Here is a 17939-nt window from a genome sequence, read left to right as displayed (position 1 = left end):
GCTCTAGTCTCAATGGAGGAAAAGGGGTCAAATCAAAAGCCCGCCTCGAACTGTACAAACTGTTCCAAACTTTTAAGTTGTTTTTATGTACCTCTGCTTTGTTTAAAGAATGTGAAAATAAAGCAAAAAAGTGTTTTTGTACGCTTTCTCCTTTACCCAAAGGGCCTGATTTCATAATGAAATCAATTTCACTCCACATCGCTGCCAGTGCCGTGTTTGTCAGAGCAGGGCCACTGCATAAAGGCAAGATTGTATTTCTTCAGTGCTCCACAAAGTGATCTAATTGTCAGTTCCCAATCAACCAGTAGCTGTGAGGAGGGCTTCCTAATTATGTAACCATAGTTTCTGACTTGTAAACAATAGAGGGGCACTTTCTGTATTTTTCATATGGGGCAAAATTTTGTTTGCAAGCAATGGGTAGTGGAATGAAATGGCAAAGTTAATGGAGATGTTAGCTTGGTTGTTTTTTATGTTTACTGGGTCATGATCATGTGAGGGGTACAACAGGTTCATAGTGTTTTTGTTGTTATAGGAGACTCAGCTCCTGTCCTTATAAAAACTTATTTCCATGCTAGCTTTAGCCATTTTTAGGTAGAAATTATGATGTTTGATCATCTTCCAGTGCATAAAAGGTCATTTACTACAGCTTCCTCAAGTTCAGCGAGTGCACTGGAGTGAGCCTTAAATTGACTTTTCTGAAATATTCATCTGTTGTGCAGAGGAACAGGTTTCTAATTAAATTTTTTGGACGGGAAGAGAACTTTGTAGGAGTGGCTTTAATATTTAAACTGTCGCATAGCATTTAAGTAAACAAGCAGATCAACATCCGTCAACAGTTCCTCTCCCTTTCATGCAGTCCAGGAGGAGCCTTGCGACCTTACTGTGAACAATCACTGAAGTATGCTGCGGTTATAGGGCACTATAAATAGCTGATATAGCACATGCAATTTCTTGTTCTTTCTGTTCATAGCGTCACTGTAAAGGAAGTAGTGTAATGGACAAGTTTCCTTTTATGGTAACTTTGATGTAGCTTAGCAGTGAAGAGTACTAAATTTACTTTTTTAGCATTGCAGAGAACACTGAGTCACTTTAAAAAACAACTGTGACCTCTTCTTCAGAGTCAGCTGTTTCCGACTGTAAGGCCTCGGTCAAGAAGCGGAGTCATGGGTCAATAATTGAATCTTCTTAATACTTAAAGGGAACACTAAACAAACAAGTCCCTTTTTAACTGCTAATTATTTACTGACGTCCACAACAAGACTTAGTATTCAGTAACTATGTGGAAAACAGCGAATGAGTTATTAAGTCATGGTCTTTTCCATTTGACTCTATCAGAGGTGCATTACTGGGTGTAGCTACCACTGATACCTTGCCAGAAAAAAAGCAACAGCAACATTTTAGATTGTTTCTTTAACTCTTTACAATCCCAAGTTTGTTACATACTAGGGGTGGGAATCTTTAGGCACCTCACGATTCGATTTGATTATGATTCAGAGGGCTGCGATGCGATTATAAAACGATTATCAATGCATCTCGATGCATCTTTTTTTCTATACATCATTTCTATTTTCTCACTGTGTGTGGACTTGGTAGTTTTAAAGGAAAGTATTTATAATGATCCATAATGAATTTACTTCCAATATCTTTTATTAATAAATCAAATGGAAGTGATGTGGCAAGTGAACTAGAAGGATCTCATTCACTGCCTTTGGAGCACATGAGACGCTGCTGCCACTCATCTGCGTTAAAATGCGCAGTTACGGTGAAATAAGATCCAGTGGCAATGGATGTCCACGCAGCACGTTACAGCCGTCCTACCCGTTTTAGTGACTTTATAACTTTAGTTTTGGTCTCGTAGAGACGGGGGGGATCGCTGCATCAGTAAAATATCTTCGAGACGTGACGTGTGCAACACAGCGCGAAAGCCCTGTTTCGCAATGACTGAGAACTGGTGTGCAGACTGTAGGTCACATAGCAACGATGCGTTATTCACATTTATAAGCAGCGCAGTTGGTTTCCTGGCAAGTTAAATCTGCAACGAGAGACTGTAAAACAGTAAAAAGTCACAAAGATGAAGTCGCTTCTCTTCCGAATTTTCTCGTTCCATCTTAAATGGTGCCGCATTTAGATTCGGTGCCTCAGTTAGAATTTAAGGTGGAACAGGAAAATTCGAACAAGAAGCTGGAGAATAAGAAGTGACTTCAGCCTCGTAAGACAGCCGAATGTTGAGAGACATTTTACAAGAAACTGCTCTAGTTTTGAGGAAAAGTTTCTGGCGGAAATGGGAGGAAAGCGGCTGTAGGCAAAGCTTAAAGCAGAGCAAAGTAAATCTGCGCTCTCGTTTATATTGTTTAGCCTATACTAGGACATACTGACACATACTGGACATTAAATGTTGTGGCTCCCAAGGTGGTTTGATTTTTGTTGAAAGGACAAAACGGCTCTTCTTAACATTTGTGTTGTGACTCCTGATCTAACCTGGCTTTTCATGCAGAGGGTGCTGGTCGGATTTCTCACTCATCCAGTTGTGTTTTTGTTGTGTGCCGTCACAGACTGTCCGGTCGCTGCACTTACCCACTTCCAAGTTCCGCCTTTTGTGTTCTGTCAACATTACGTTATAAATTAAATATTTAGAAAATCAATCAAATCGTTGGTGAATCGATTCAGAATCATTCACGTCCGCATCGCGATGCATCTGAGAATTGATTTTTTCCCGCACCCCTATTACATACTAAGGCTTATTATACAGTTACTACAGGGACTTCAGTGCAAACTGATTAAGCTACTCTTAGGTTATAGAAGTGTGTAATAAAACTTTGGGCCCATGAGCAAGTCGATGGGGTTAAGGAAAGACCTAGATGGCAGAGAAATTTTCTAAACCATGACACTTTGGCAAAATTAAAAGATGTCTATTCACATCCTACAGTGATGCCATAATAGTCTCTAAAGAAAGATTCTTTGGTTAAAAAACTAAGAAGACTCTATTCTGACAATATATCTTGAAGGTGGAAGGGACTTTTGATAAACATTTGAGAAGAGGATCTTTGGTGTTGTTTTTACTGATTGATTGATTGATTGATGGATTGATTGATGTTAGCTGGCAATTGTAGAAGGAAAGCATGTAGTTAGTACTGCTAGGAAGCCAAATATCTTATTGTGACTGCATAATTATGGGAACTGTCTTCAAATCATCATTACAATGGAAAGAATGGATTACTCAAATGACACAAATGACTCATCAGATCAAGCTAAAGTTCATCAGCTAAAGTTCTGACTATCTAGATATCTTACCCTAGTCTAGCATCTTTTCTCTGGCTGAGAGAGTAAAAATCACTCTGGCATCCATTTTGTGCTGAATAAAGATGAAACTGATGACCTTATACTACTGCTAACTTAGTTTGATTCATTAGCCTATAGCTCAGTGGCTAGGCTAGCAGTCAGGACTGGATGAGTACCATTGGGATTTCCAGTGGTTGAATAACATTTGTGAAACACATACTAGCTATAAGATGCTGCAGTACAGAAGGCTGCAATAACACAATAAATAACATGTTAAATGGTAGCTCTAGGCCAGAATCCCCCCTTTAAGGTTGTTGTCTGTGGAGAAAAGATTGGCTCAGTCTCTTGAAAAAGCCTCAGATGTGGTCTGTTAGTTGTCCTATATCAGATGATGGTGGCCAAAAAATGAAGGGGAATGGAAAAATCAGCGAACAAATCAGCAGCTTATTGTTTTAACAGGTACATACATCCCACCAGAACCCAATGACTGATCGTTGTAGGCCTACCTACAGTGAAACTGATAGCAAAAAATCAGACCTCTGTTCATCTTTAGGACACAAGTATGTGCACATTCCATCAAAGTGAGTGTGAAGAAGCAGGAGGCTTTTTATTCCTCCTTTGAGTATCTGACAGAGTGCTTGCTTGACTTGATCTGGATCGGAGGATTTCTGAGTTAAACCCTAGCGTGCAAAGCAAGCCTGCCGTGCAGAATACTCCCATGTCAGTTTCTCTGTGAACGTTTGGTCACACTTTTAGTGCAATTTGTTTCGTTGGCACACTTTCACATGTCGCAGGCCAGCCAGTGCAGAAAAGACACTAAAAGCAGCTCTGAGGAGATTCTTTGTAAGCCTCGAGATCTACTAAATCATTTATGGTGCACAATGTCTCAAAAAGAATCTTCAAAAACGTGTCCGCAGAGATGTGTGCACGCACATGAAGGCACACACACAGGCACATGCAGACACATACAAATGTCTACAAAACGAAAAGGTATATTCGATAAAATGTTTTCTTTATTGATATTAAAAATGAAAGTACATGAATTGTGCATTTCGGACATTCTAGCGTGCAGAGGTTAAATCAATAAAAATACACACAGGCTGAGTGGGCTACTGACACTAATGTTGCATTGACAGGCAAAAGATCCCTTCATATTCGGCGCAAAGAAAAACTGGTAACACTTTGCTGATGGGCAGCGTTCATAAAGCTACATGATGGCTACATAAGCCCTGACCACTGGCATAAACCTACATTAACATTTATAAAGGCTTCTTCCAAAAAGCGCCAGGCTGCTTTTGTGTGTTCTGATGTTTTTTCACCTCAACATTACGCTCACTTGTTGTAAGAAGCCTATATAAATGTGCATATCGGTTTATGACCATTGTAATAAAAGGCTTATGTAGGTGTCATGTAGGCTCATGAACTCTGCTGTTCAGTAAAATGTTCCCTGAAAATTGTCTTTTCTTCACGCTTTTCACACAGAAAGTAGCCTGTTCAAACAAAACAGTGGATGCAGTCTTAGCAGGAAGTAGGAAAAAAACGTTATGTCTCCAGAAAAATGCAGTAATAATAATAATAATAATAATAATAATAATAATGATAATCGCACTGTTTTATCACACAACTGATATGGATAACCAGACAAATATAGTGAATGAATGTAAATGCAAAGTGGTATACTGTAGGTTGTGAGTCTGTAGTGGCTTCATGATATTAAGCAATGTACTGCAGTCTATTAAAGTACTGGCTCATTTTCCTCCATCTCTAGCTGTGGGAAATATCTGAGAAGTGGGGGAAAAAGTATTGGATTTAAATTTCTCTTCTCTTAGTTATCTCTGTACTCTGCTCTTTCTCAATGAGGATGAAATGAGCACATTCTCTTCGCTGTCTCTCAAAAACCGTTTCTTCCTGAGTATTAAAACTGCTTTGAAGATGGTTCAGTAAGATAGCCCTTTAGCAATTAATTAAGATTGATGTTGCTTGACCGAATGAGGAACCTGTCCCAGCAAAGGGAGGATGTAGGGCAATGGAGAGAGACAGAGACAGAGAGAGGGAGGATGAGGGGGCAGACAATGACAAGTCCATTAGAACAAAGCACCCCCTCTGGGTGACCCCAGCTCCAATGGGCAAGCATCACCTCACTGTCCTTCAGTGCACTACTAAGAGACTGACCACTTCAGCTGTCAATCGCTCAGCCAGGGAGGATAACTGCATTAACAGGCACTGCCCTTTTACACCGATCTGCGACTACAAAGCTGTCTGCGGAAACAGACTGGTGTAAAAAGACAGCTCCCCCCCATTACACCTCATTACAGCTACCGGCTTATGGCTTACTTTTAAACACCATTCAAATCCAATAAATGTGGCAAACATTTAACTCCTATAGCTATGCTGTTTTATCATATATACATACTGCAAAGAATGACAAAAAAGGCAAATCCAAATCTCCATTTCCATTACAGCTAAACAGGTTGAGTACAATCACTGCATATTGAACAGGTGTGATAAAAGTCAAGCTTGAGTATTTTTTTAATTACAGAAATCCATTTGGCAGATAAAAAAGCCATGCAAGAGAAGCCATGAGAGGAAAAAGGCGGAGAGTCTTCAGAGTATGTGCCTATTTTTGTGACATACCATGCCTAAGCAATCCAGGGTACTTCTGCTGTTAAAATATTGATTTTAAAATAGCTCTGTGGCAAACCAAAAGGAAAAAAAAGGAAATATTTTTGGTACAAAGCATCTACAAAAAAAAGCATTACAAGTAAAATGGGAAAAGGAGAGCATATAAAATAAAATCCGTCAGTTGAGCGTCAGTGCTAAGTATATTACTGTATTTGGACCAATTTTTTCATATATATATTTTTATAACAAAATAAATAATGCCTTTATACAGTGCCCATATTTGTACTTAAACAAACAAACAAAAAGCTTGGCGGCTCATTACGCAAGATACAGCTCAGACTAAAAGAATATAACATGATGTCCCTGGAAACTAATTATATATATTTATATATTTATATTTATATTTATAATATATATATATATATATATTCAAGTATTTGTTTTCAGGCAAAAGCATGTGAATACTACTGATAAACATTAAAAATAAATGTTAGTTGACATTATTGCGATTTTTTCCCTTTGAATTGATATTTGTGCCTTCAGAACTGTAAAATGTCACAAAAAAGAAAACAAAAAAAAAAACAAGAAAAGACAAAAAATGCCTATTTTGCAACGACAGGAATGTCACGGTACCAGAAACTGAACAGTTTTTTTTTCCTTTTTTCATCTTCATGAAATGAAAACAGAAACTAAAAAAAAAAAATCCCACTTATTCCAAGTCCTTAACTCCCACTTCCTGCAGTGCAAGGCAAGGGCTTTTTGCAGCCAAGGCAGAAAGGAGACTAGCTCTCCAAGTCCAGGCCTTTACGTCATCCCTTCCCTGTCCCCACACTGCTCCCTTCCACTGACCGCAGTGACAGCAGTGGAAGCAGGGGCACACGGCGTGACTGCTGCATGATTTAACGCCATGCATCACTCAGACACATCTGCATGCGGTGGCATCCCCTACGCACACGCTGCCACAGCTGATATGCTCTTTTTTCTCCTTGTAAAAGTCACACTTTCCATAAAACGGAAAGTTTTATAATTATTCAAAGAAAAAAAACGTGCTTTTCAACCTCCTTTTCTTTGAGTCCATTCACAAAGCTAGCACCATGACATTTTTTGAGCTACACGTTCATTGTCCATAAAAAAATAGTGCCTTTTTTTATTTACTCAACAAGAACTTTGACGTAATCCGTGGCGATGTGCAATTTGCAGACTCTTCTCTGCTTTTTGTTTGTGGTTAGAAGGTGCTGGAACAGGAATCTAATTTTACAAAACAATTCCTTACAGTGTGGATGTCCCTTTATAGTTAGCGGTGCAAAGTAACTAAAAAGAATAAAGACTAACTGGGAGATACTTCTGTCTTAGGAGAATGTTGTGGAATGCTTTTTTGTTTTTTGTTTTTTTTTCGTGCTAGCAGTTCTGATGTCCTCCAAAACCGACAAAACCACTTTCTGCAGGGGTGTCCTCTTGACTTTTGCAAGCCACGTATCTCTTTCATTATCTTTTCTTCCTTTGCTCCTCTTCCTTATTTTTAGGATCCACCTAAAAATTGCAGTTAGCCAAAGCGTTTTCTTCTTTCCTCATTTTTTCAGTCTCGTTTGTGATGTGCCTTTTTGTGTTGGTGAATGAAACAGCAAGAGTAAAGACTGGAAGAGTGTGAACATGTGTGGGGGGGAGGGATGCAGGGATATAGAGGACTGCCACAGAAATGACGTCAGATACAAAGCTATGATCCCCTAGTCTTTTTTTTCCAACTCTGTGCAAACTATCCTGGATTCACTTGTGGATGACGTAGTCTTCTGTGGGATGCCATACGGGAGGGAGCTTGCTGGGAAGCGAGATAAGAGGCTTGTGGAAGTTGGCTTGCTCCTGGGCCTTGATCTTCTCAGCCTGCCGCCTGAACTTCCTGGATCGCAAGATGGCTGGGATGCCCCTCCGTAGCCTCTGGGCGGCCCTCCGTTGCCACTGGTCATATTTGGAATATTTCACGGTCACATGCTTTCTTGGGACATCCTGAAGAGAGAGCTCGGAATGAATGTCCAAATTCAAGACCTATTTCAAGTTAGACTTATTTAACAACACTATTCAGGTTTTGTCTATGTTTTTAGTTTATTTAGTAGAGATTCTACTATACATCTATAAAGCCAGTATTTTTTCATGTTTTGTATGCACTTTCCACAATTCCACAAACTAAAATGCTTCAAAACAAGAGCTTAGCTCCTCTGCTTCTTAGTTCTCTCCAGCTGGGAATGTTGGGGGTCAAAACAATAAGCCTATCTAAATGCTTGTCTTCCCCAGTACACAATGCTATTAACATAGTAAATATGAGTCAGTTCAAACCACTACTCCAAGGCAAACTTTCAAACCACTGTCTGCCCCAAAACAAACACTTTAAACAAAAGGCTCAGACATGAAACGTCCACTGTGTGACAGTGGGAGTAAAGGAAAGGTAAAGAATCTTCCAAGAGCCCATTCTGCCCTGTCAGTCTGAATATGTCTCCAAAGCTCAAAGTTATGTTGGCCTTAATTGTACCATAATCCCACTGTAGTTCCATAAAAACTGTGACCCAGTCCTGACCATTGTTTTACAGAAAAGGAGTCCCTTGAGTGTAATTAGAGTCTTTTCAACAGAGGTAAACTACCTGCTTGAAGAAACCTGCAAGTGACCTCTATTCCAACTCTCCTCTCGTTTTCCACTTGGTCAGCCCTTTTGAGGGAATACTTGCTTACAGTGACCAATTTCACTACACTTGTTTATATTTTTCTTTTGTCCCACATGAGAAGATGTGCAGTTTCTGCAGAAGCACACAGAATTCTAGATGGTCAGTGTGATAGGGCAGCCACGAGGTACTGATTTCCATGGCGGCGGCTTACGTACCTGCTTTAATGCTGGCATCACAGGTATGACCTGAAGGGAAGTGGCCGACACGTCCCTCTCCGACTTAGCGGGCTTGGCGCAGTACTGTTCTAACAGCTGAAGGTCACAGCTCCTAAAACAACACTCTTCCACAATGCCACGGTTCTGAGAACGTCGGCTGTTCGACCTGCTTATCGGTCTACCTGTGGACAAACAGAACATCAAGCTTGAGCTGATGGAGGAATTGAAAGAAAGGCCTACATTTAAACAGGCCTCACTGCTGTAACCATGTGACAACTACTATCATCAGAGATTCAGATGTGTGTAGAGCAACGGTGGCTAAGGGTGAGGTCTGTGACACACAAAGAGCTCTGTTTGTTTGTTTCTTTTTTGCTTGTCCAGGCTAATCTTGTTAGGACATCTAATTGAGCCAATGACATTACAAACACAGTTTGATAAATCCATACATGGTTCCCCACAAATACTGAAGTGAGATGATGGAGAGTTCAGGAGGAAAAGAGGTCGAGCTGAAGGCCAGGGGAGGGTCGGGATAAGTAAATATTAAAAATGCTGGATATCCTTTGACCTTGTCTCTTGCTAGCTCAGCAAAGAGAGAGAGTGCACAGAGGGGGAGGGGGAGAGGGGAAGGAGATGGGGGAGAAATGCATGCATGAAAGAGAGAGAAGTGAAAAGTGACAAACAAGCAGGCAGTCTGAAGACAAAAGCTGCACCCTCAAAAACTTTGGAAAACAAAATAGACGAGATTTGACTGTAGGATGGGAAACATGATCGAGGGCAACTGGAACTGGGGGGAGGTAGGGAGGGGGGGATGAACTGTGCTGTCCTAAATTGGATAATGATCTCTTTGGGCAGTTAGGCCTCTGTGGCCAAAAGAACACAAAGGCCTTGTCTGTTTGTCAATGCTTGTGGGAGAAAGACGACAAATATTTTTTAAAAAACGGTTATGCTGTTGACCTCCTCTGAGCACTGGAAGTGAAGGACTGAGGAGGAGCTCTCTGATATCCACAGCACAGGCAGTTTTTTAAACCAAAAAAAAAAAATAAGAAGAAGTAACAAGTGTCTTAGCTGTCTGTAAATGTCACAGTATTGGGTTCTCCCAACAAAACAATGGTAACAGAGCTGTCATGGGCCTACTCCATCCTCCACGGAAGAGGGCAAACAACTTGCAGCCTGGGAACATTTCTGGCGAGGTGAATGGAATGCCACTTGGGTACTATTACTTTCCCTGGCGGAATGTGCGAGTAAACAAACAGGCCATTGTGGCTCGTTTAGCACAGCGCGCCTTAACTGCGCGCGTCTCCTTTCATATGCAATCAGAGATATGGAGGGAGAGAGAGGGAATGCGCGCAGTCAGCACACGCTCCCTAACGCCGGACCCTTCAGCCTTACAGCCGGGGACCTAGAAAAAGGGCTCTCTCTAACTATTTCTATCTCTCTCTCTCTTTCTCGCCCCCATCACCCCCCTTTCCCAAACACGGGCGCGCGCACACGTTCAAGAGTTGTAGCTTTCCATAAAAGCAGCCTGGACAGCAAAAGAGAGAGAAAAAAGGGAAGAAAAACAGCAGACATGCCGCTGTACTTACTGAAGTAGAAGCCTCTGTCCTCGCACACGAACTGCAGCGCGTCCACCAGCTCTCCGCCGCATAACGTCTCGGCTGAAGCCATTTCGAAGACGTACAGTGACAAAGCCAGCGCGCACACCAGCAATCGACTGGACGTGGACATCTTTCTGACCTGCTGGGGGGACAAAGCGCACGAAGTCGTGAATGGCCATGATATGCCAATTCGCAGCCCATTTAACGCAGCCACAGCTGGACTGCGCTCCAAAGCTTGCATTCTTTTCAAACAGTTAACAGTGACAAGCAGTCGTAACCTCGACTTTGTCACAACAATTCTTTTGATTTGCATGTGTTACTCCTTGCACATCTCAAAGAAATGCACTGTTAAGAGCTAGTCTAGGCCCCACAGCGTTCAAAGCGCAAATGCAGACCCTCACAACATGGACAGTACTACCTCCACGGCGGAAGAGAGGAAGAACTGCTTGTGCTGGCCGAAAATGTGATTTTTATCTCCACGGGCCGCTCTTACACAACGCTCAACAAGTTGCTAACTACTCAATAGTGAGCTCTCTCGGTCCAGACTCAGCATATAATTCCCTCTGCTGCCTCTCTGCTTCAGCCAAAGTGCTGTCGCCCCCTCGTGCCGAGCACGCTTTTCTCAGGGAAGGCTGGTTTCAGCGAAGAGGCGCGCCGATATTAGAGCGAGTCCGGCGCCGATGACAGCGTCTAAAACAGCTCTCCATAACCTCGCATTCACGAGAGAGACTCTACAGCGGCCCGTGTGAACTGCCTGCACCAGCGGATCAGTCTGCGCTTTAAAACTTCAGCCTCCTCTGCAGCCTTTTCGCTCCTGCTCCACTTAACATCTGGCAAATTTGCATAATCGACTGTAAAGCACTGTTGACTATTAGCCTCTTTACACCCCCCCACCACCTCCTCCAACTCAACTCATAGTTGCCGATGAAGCGCTCCAAGCCGTTACCTTATTTCTGCCCCTCTCTGCTCTCGAGCAGGTGTGGCAAACAGAGTGGTAGCTGTGGTTTTGCTGTTCCTCCATGTCAGTGTTGCTGGAAGTACAAAAGAGAAAAAAATAAAAAAAATAACGCGCGCGCGCACACACACAGGAACCGCGGTCGTATTTGGTAAAGAAGTTGCAGGTAGTTTCCCAGATGGTGCCGTGGAGATCTGAGGGTGTGTGTATGTGTGTATGTGTGCGTGTGTGTGTGTGTGTGTGAAGCTGTCCCAAAAACCAGGCGACAGGCAAAAAGTTCTCAGAGAGAAGTATTATATAGCAAGCCCCGCCCCCTTGCCCATCCGCTCCGCCCTCCTTCCACACCGCCAGCCGTCTGCGCGTGCGCACAGCGAGGCCGCGGAGCAGCAGTCAGGCGCTTCGTTTAGCCGAACCGATTCTTCCAACCTGACCGCGTCAATGAATCGAACGGTTCACATTGTTCACATTGTGGGTTCACGTTCTTAATTCGCGGTGAAGGGGAGTTCTAGTTCATTACCGAGCCGAGTCTTTTCAACTGTCGTTTAAATGAATTGAAGCGAGTCGTTTACAGAGGGGCAGAAGTCAGCTCTATTCTCATCTTTTATTGTGTAGAATGGAGTGACTCTTATGTCCAATACTGCTATTCACTACTGCAGCCTGTACCAGAAAAAATAAGGTTAAAAACGAGTAAATTTAACGAGTCACTATTAACATGTGACAATTTGGTGCTTCATGTTGTGATTTTGAGGTAACACTGAAAATGAGTATTATTCGAATTTTAGTAAAATCAGGCTGTGACATGTAAACCTGGCGTTGATGCTTCACACCTAAAAAGATGGCTCTTCAAGGGTTCTACGCATATATAAAACCATTTCATTCTTAAATGGTTATTTGAATGGAGTAATGGTTCTTCAAATTGATGGAAAATGTGTTGTACATGGTTCTATATAGAACCTTTTTAAAAAAGGTTCTATATAGCAACAAAGGGTTCTTCTATTGTCACAAGCTTGACATTGTAACAATAGCACAATCCTTTTTGGTGCTATATAGAACCATTTCATGCAGTGGTTTTTTGCATGGTGAAATGATTTTTCAGATTGATGGAGAATGTGCTGTAGACAGTTCTATATAGAACCTTTTTCAAAAGGGTTCTATATAGCAGCCAGAAACGGTTCTGTCATTGTTACAAGGTCAAGCTGGTAACAACAGAAGAACACTTTTTTTAAAACTGTTTTGGAAAATGTTTCTGTATAGAACTATATAGAACCATTTTCAAAAATAGAACTATGTACAACACATTCTCCATCAATCTGAGGAACAATTTCACCATGCAAAGAACCATTGAAGGATGAAATGGTTCTATATAGAACTCATGGCTCTAAATGGAACCCTTGAAGAGCCACCTTTTTGAGTGTGTAGCCTACCTAATACATGAGTGAATCATTTCAAGCTATTTACTGAAATGAACTGGTTCAAAAGAGTGATTCATTCATCAGTTAGACATCGCTATCTCTCATCGCCCTGCCGGCATTTCCTGTGATATCTACCTGCTTTATTGATCCTCACATAGTCCATAGTGGCTGTAAGTCTGGTAGATCACTTACAAACTGAGTGCACTGAGAGGGATGTTGAGGAATTAGCAGGGCCTGAATTGAATTGGTGTGATTAAATTATGCTAAACCTACCTGGCAATTTCATCGATCACAGAGCAAAGCCATAGCCATTAGTCAGTGCAGGCGGCTGTTATTGTTCGTGGAAAATAAAAGCTGACTTCCTAATGTCTTACATGTAACATGTAACGTGTGGCCCATGCTTTATTCTGAAACATGCAGGTAGTAGATGTAGCTACGTTGTTTTAATGATGTGCTCGATGTCAAGTCATCATGGGAATGCAATGGCTGCAGTTAGCAGGCTGGTTAGTATGATAGTTTAGCCTTAGAAATAAAGGTGCCAAATGGAACCAAAAGAGTTTTTTGGAGTGATGCCATAAAAGAACCACATTTGGTTCCTTAATAAACCTTTCAGTGGATGGCTCTTTAAAGAACCATTTCTGAAAGTGTACATGCAAAAAAACGCTTAAAAGTTTAAAGAACCTCCACATGTAGTTCTGTACTACTTAAAGATTTTTACTAAAGCTATATATCCAAGCCAAGAACCATTTAGGAACCTTTGTTTTTAAGGGAGTACCTGCTTTATCCCAGTTAAACCTCTGCTTCTACTGATACTCAACTCATTTATTCAAACACACAATTACAATTTATATGCCAGTTTTAATTCATAGGATGTGATTACATTTAACAGATTATACACATGATTTGCCACCTAAACCCAGTTTCACAATGTAAATATGTATTATTATTATACTTTAACTACTTTGATTCATCCACATGTGACAGTGATGTATCCAAAGCTGAGATGCATTAGTTTAGCTGGTTTTCAGTGTAAGACTGAGATGCAATGTGGAGTTATTCCCCCCCCAAAAAAGATCATGCCATATTAGAATGGCGCCCCCACTGGATCTAAAGGACATTGCTGCATCTGAAGATGTCATAAATTATCAATGATCTGAGTTACTGGAAGCCCCATTACGAAGACATTAAACCTCTTCTCTTTGCCCTCATATCATCCATCAGTTACAGTGAGCAGGAAGTCCTGTAGGTTTGTAGGACAATATCATAAATCATTCACTGCTCCTTTCATTTGGCTGCATTGTCATTCATTTTAGACTTATTGATTCCTTCTTCGCATGAGAACTAGTTTTAGGAGAAAATGCTCAGTGAGAGAAACTGTCCCAACACTCTGTGTCCAGCTCTGAATTCCAAAAATCAGATTTTTAAAGAAATATATGAATTCTGATGCCAAATTTGGCTCAAGAGTGAAGAGTGCAGGGTGTGCAATGATGGAAAGCAGCCTGCACTTTAGACTGAACCTGAAACCTCTTATTCTAGTCCATAAGTCTACTGTTCAACATCACATATATACCAGGAGGTACAATTGAATCACTGTTCGAATGTTCACATCACAGTGTAACATATTGTAAATATGATTATGTCTCCTCAGACCCTGCACATATGTACATATTCACATGTTCATCTTTTTTGGCTTGCTTTATACTTTGGCTCTTTTCATATATATTTTCTATCTTTTATTTTATTTTCATTTTAATTAATATGTCATATCTTTTCTCTGATCTAATCCAAGCGTTTGTTTACACTCTTAAAGAGATGGTTCTTCAAAGGTTCTTTTTTAAAGAAAATGGTTCTATATAGCACCATGAACACTCTGATAGAACCCTTTGCATAATTAAAGTTTTTTTTGCCTCACAAACCGGTTCTTCTGATTGATTGCGAATGAGCTGTAGATGGTTCTATATAGAACCTTTTTGGAAAGGGTTTTATATAGCACCAAAAAAGGGTTCTGCTAATGTTACGATGTCAAGCTTGAACCCTGTTTAAAAAGGTTCTTTAGGGAGCCATATACAACACATTCTGCATCAATCTGAAGAACCATTTCATTATGCAAAGAATCATTTAAGCATGCATGAACCATTGTCTTTACTAAAGAACTCTTGAAGAACCATGATTCCAGTTATAAAACACTAAGGTTTCTAGTTCACACATAAGAACACATCCCAGTCGACTGTACATATGAATACAAAGCACAGAAGTTCTGTTTTAGAATATAGTATAACAGTGTTAGGGGTGTTTAAGCATTTTAACGCTACATTTGCTCAGTGATGGTGACTCTCTTCTGGCCTGTGAACAACCCATTCTGGACTTTACCACATGGAGTGATCTGAATGTCTCAAAAAATTAAAAAAATGCTCTACAAAGGAGAGAGAGGGGAGGTGGCTTTTTAACCACTTTTATAGTGACCATTAAATGCATTTTTGGGTTATCCTTTATTATTTTAATTATGTAGATTTTTTCTTCAGTAGCATTGATGGAATATATTTAGATGCAATTATGTATGGTTTTGAAAACCAGAAGCAAACTAGATTTTTATCCTCATAGAGAGCAAGCAAGTCAATGTTTATAAAAGTGTTTTTTTGTTTTTATATATTTTATTTTTTTTCCACATATATTTATATATTTTTTGTGGCAGTTGTACATGATTTTTTGATGTCAAGAAACCTGCTTTATCTGTTTTATCTCAGCACAGCTGTCTATCTCTGGAGAGATGTGAGCTGTTTTCACTGTGGTGGATCATCAACCCTTCCTCTTTCACCACTCATTGCTCATTAGCAGCTCAACACAGAATCACAATGTTTCACACTATGTTAGTTGTGCCACCTATACTTTAAATACTCTTTCCCCACATTGTGGTGTTACAGTAGAAATAACCTCTGTACTTACTGTCATTACTGTCCTAATATGTACAGGATAGCAGATCATTTTATAGACTACTGTTTTGAGAGTATATATCCCTGTGTTTATGTCCTTTGTGATGGAACTGGCATGAGTTACATGTTGTTGTATGCAACACCTTTATATGGACCATAGAACGAATTTAATCTTAGGAAAAAATAACATAAACTAAACAAAGCCTTTACACAGGCATACATGAAAGCTGGCTTAATGACGGATCTAATGAACTGTAAATACATATTCTTGCTTTTTTTTCATGTTTAATATATGTAGTTACTACTGGAGATTATGGCCCATTCATTCCTGGCAGTTCTGTGCATGTTTGAAAGAGAGAATAAATGTTGGGGATGATTGATGATACTACTAAGTATCTCAGAGCTCTTCTCCCAGTGCAGTTTGAAAATATTGCTTTGGGAAAAGCTTTCTTCAAAAAACGCATATAGACTGCCATCTGGTGGCCACACTGTCACTGACAGAAAAACGTTGTGTCATGGTGAGGTTTTGAATTTGGGTAAACTGATCCTGTACTTTGTGAAGAAGGTATAAAAAAGTCAACAAAGCACTAATATGTTAATGCAAATTTCACACACAGTTTTAAGAGACTCTTTGCTTTCGTTACCTATTTCTCTATAAGACAGACTTGTAGACATAATAATGTTTGAAACTAAAAGCTCACACACCAAGTACAGTTTTCTCTTTCACTTCAGGTCACAGATGACACAATCCCATCATAAAAGTATAAAAGAGACAGTCAATAAACTTATAGTTGTATAGAAGCTCAATTAGCACAGGCATTTTATTGGATATAGTAGTCTGTAATTTTACGTAGACCTCTGTAGTTACAATTGTGTTGTTATTCAACTGGACACACACACACACACACACACACACAAACACATATATATATATATATATATATATATATATATATATATATATATACATTATAACATATAACATTAATTGTAAGCATTGCTTACAAACACTACAAGTCAATAGACACCCAAATCTTTTCTGTAAATACATCCCCAAAACTTATATCAACCCACATAAACTGCATACATATTTTTATTAAGATTACTTAGGCTTCTGTGTGGTACTCATACAAACCCATACAATTTTTTATTGTAAGCACAATAGTCCTTTTATTACTTTATTTAGAAAGAAATAGCCACTATTCACAATCAAATTCATGCTGTCAGCTGACACAGGTTGCACAGATGCGTACAAATTACACAGGACAGGCACAGATAATCCATACGGAGAAAATGTATGTTTTAAATGCTTCATGCCATTCGTGTTGTTTTCTTGGAGCTGTATTAGGTAACAACTCTTGTAAAGTCAGTAAATGTGATTATAAGACTTACAGTACTTCATTACAAGAAAATTACTATTACTGTACTGTAACATGTTACATCGTATCATATTACCTCCAACACTGGACACTAATCATGTAAGCTGATCAACTACGTCTGGGGTAAATGGAAAATTGTGTAAATAAAATTTTTTACTGAACCATTTCGTTAACTTTTCACTTGTGTCTTACACATTTTCTTTTCCCACAGCATTGTTTAAGATTAGGCCTGGTAAGTTCTGTATGTTTTAATTTTTATTTTTTTCTTAATATATGTATGGTTTGCACAGTCTACATTTTGTTGATAGTGTAATTCTACAGTTTCCTTTGTGATTAGTTGAGATGTCTAGATCTATCTATCTGTTACACCATTGAAAGGTGCCAACAGCAGATGACAGAAACAACAACACTGATGTTCATCACCTGAATGTACAATTAAATCCTTAAGGTGCAGGCTTATTGCTAGATTATTAACCTTAAGCTTTATTATTCTATAACTGTAGTAAAAATGGTATAATGATACATATATATATATATATATATATATATATATATATATATATATATATATATATATATATATATGTAGCTATGAGAAAGAGAAACTGAAGAATGGGCCCACATACAGGCCCTTGCTGTTAACTAGCATCTCAAAATACAACATGGACTGAAGAATCAAATATTTTTCATTCAGTGTTTTACACTGTTATGCCACTTAAAAGCTCTGTAAAGTCATAACACATATATTTCCAGTCAGTTTGGTTAGCCTGCTTTAAACAAGCTAAATAAACTTAATCTGAATTTTACTTTAAGATACTGATTACAAATTAAGTGACGTGTAATGGATTTATGTTACGACTTAAGCTCTGTAAGTCATAGAACACGAGAGCATTTCTAGTTC

At 39.6% G+C, this 17939-nt stretch overlaps 1 protein-coding gene across 4 annotated transcripts; it reads right to left on the bottom strand.

Annotated features, from left to right (window-relative positions):
* Positions 1–4270: 4270 nt before the first annotated feature.
* Positions 4271–11585, bottom strand: igf2b (insulin-like growth factor 2b). 4 transcript variants are annotated; one of them, XM_036575795.1, is made up of 4 exons: positions 11309–11585; positions 10351–10504; positions 8768–8949; positions 4271–7902 (listed from the first exon to the last, which is right to left on the bottom strand). In XM_036575795.1, exons 1-4 carry the CDS (start codon positions 11381–11383, stop codon positions 7666–7668), a joined length of 648 nt encoding a protein of 215 aa, XP_036431688.1. In that variant the 5' UTR covers positions 11384–11585; the 3' UTR covers positions 4271–7665. The 4 variants fall into 4 exon arrangements, with proteins under 4 accessions (XP_036431688.1, XP_036431689.1, XP_036431686.1 ...); XM_036575796.1 differs by having other exon boundaries at positions 10351–10501; XM_036575793.1 differs by lacking the exon at positions 11309–11585 and adding an exon at positions 10781–11277.
* Between the last annotated feature and the right edge of the window lie 6354 nt (positions 11586–17939).

Source organism: Colossoma macropomum, unplaced genomic scaffold (assembly GCF_904425465.1).
Source record: "Colossoma macropomum unplaced genomic scaffold, Colossoma_macropomum, whole genome shotgun sequence".
Classification (NCBI taxonomy): domain Eukaryota; kingdom Metazoa; phylum Chordata; class Actinopteri; order Characiformes; family Serrasalmidae; genus Colossoma; species Colossoma macropomum.
This window is presented reverse-complemented; position numbering and strand designations above follow the sequence as displayed.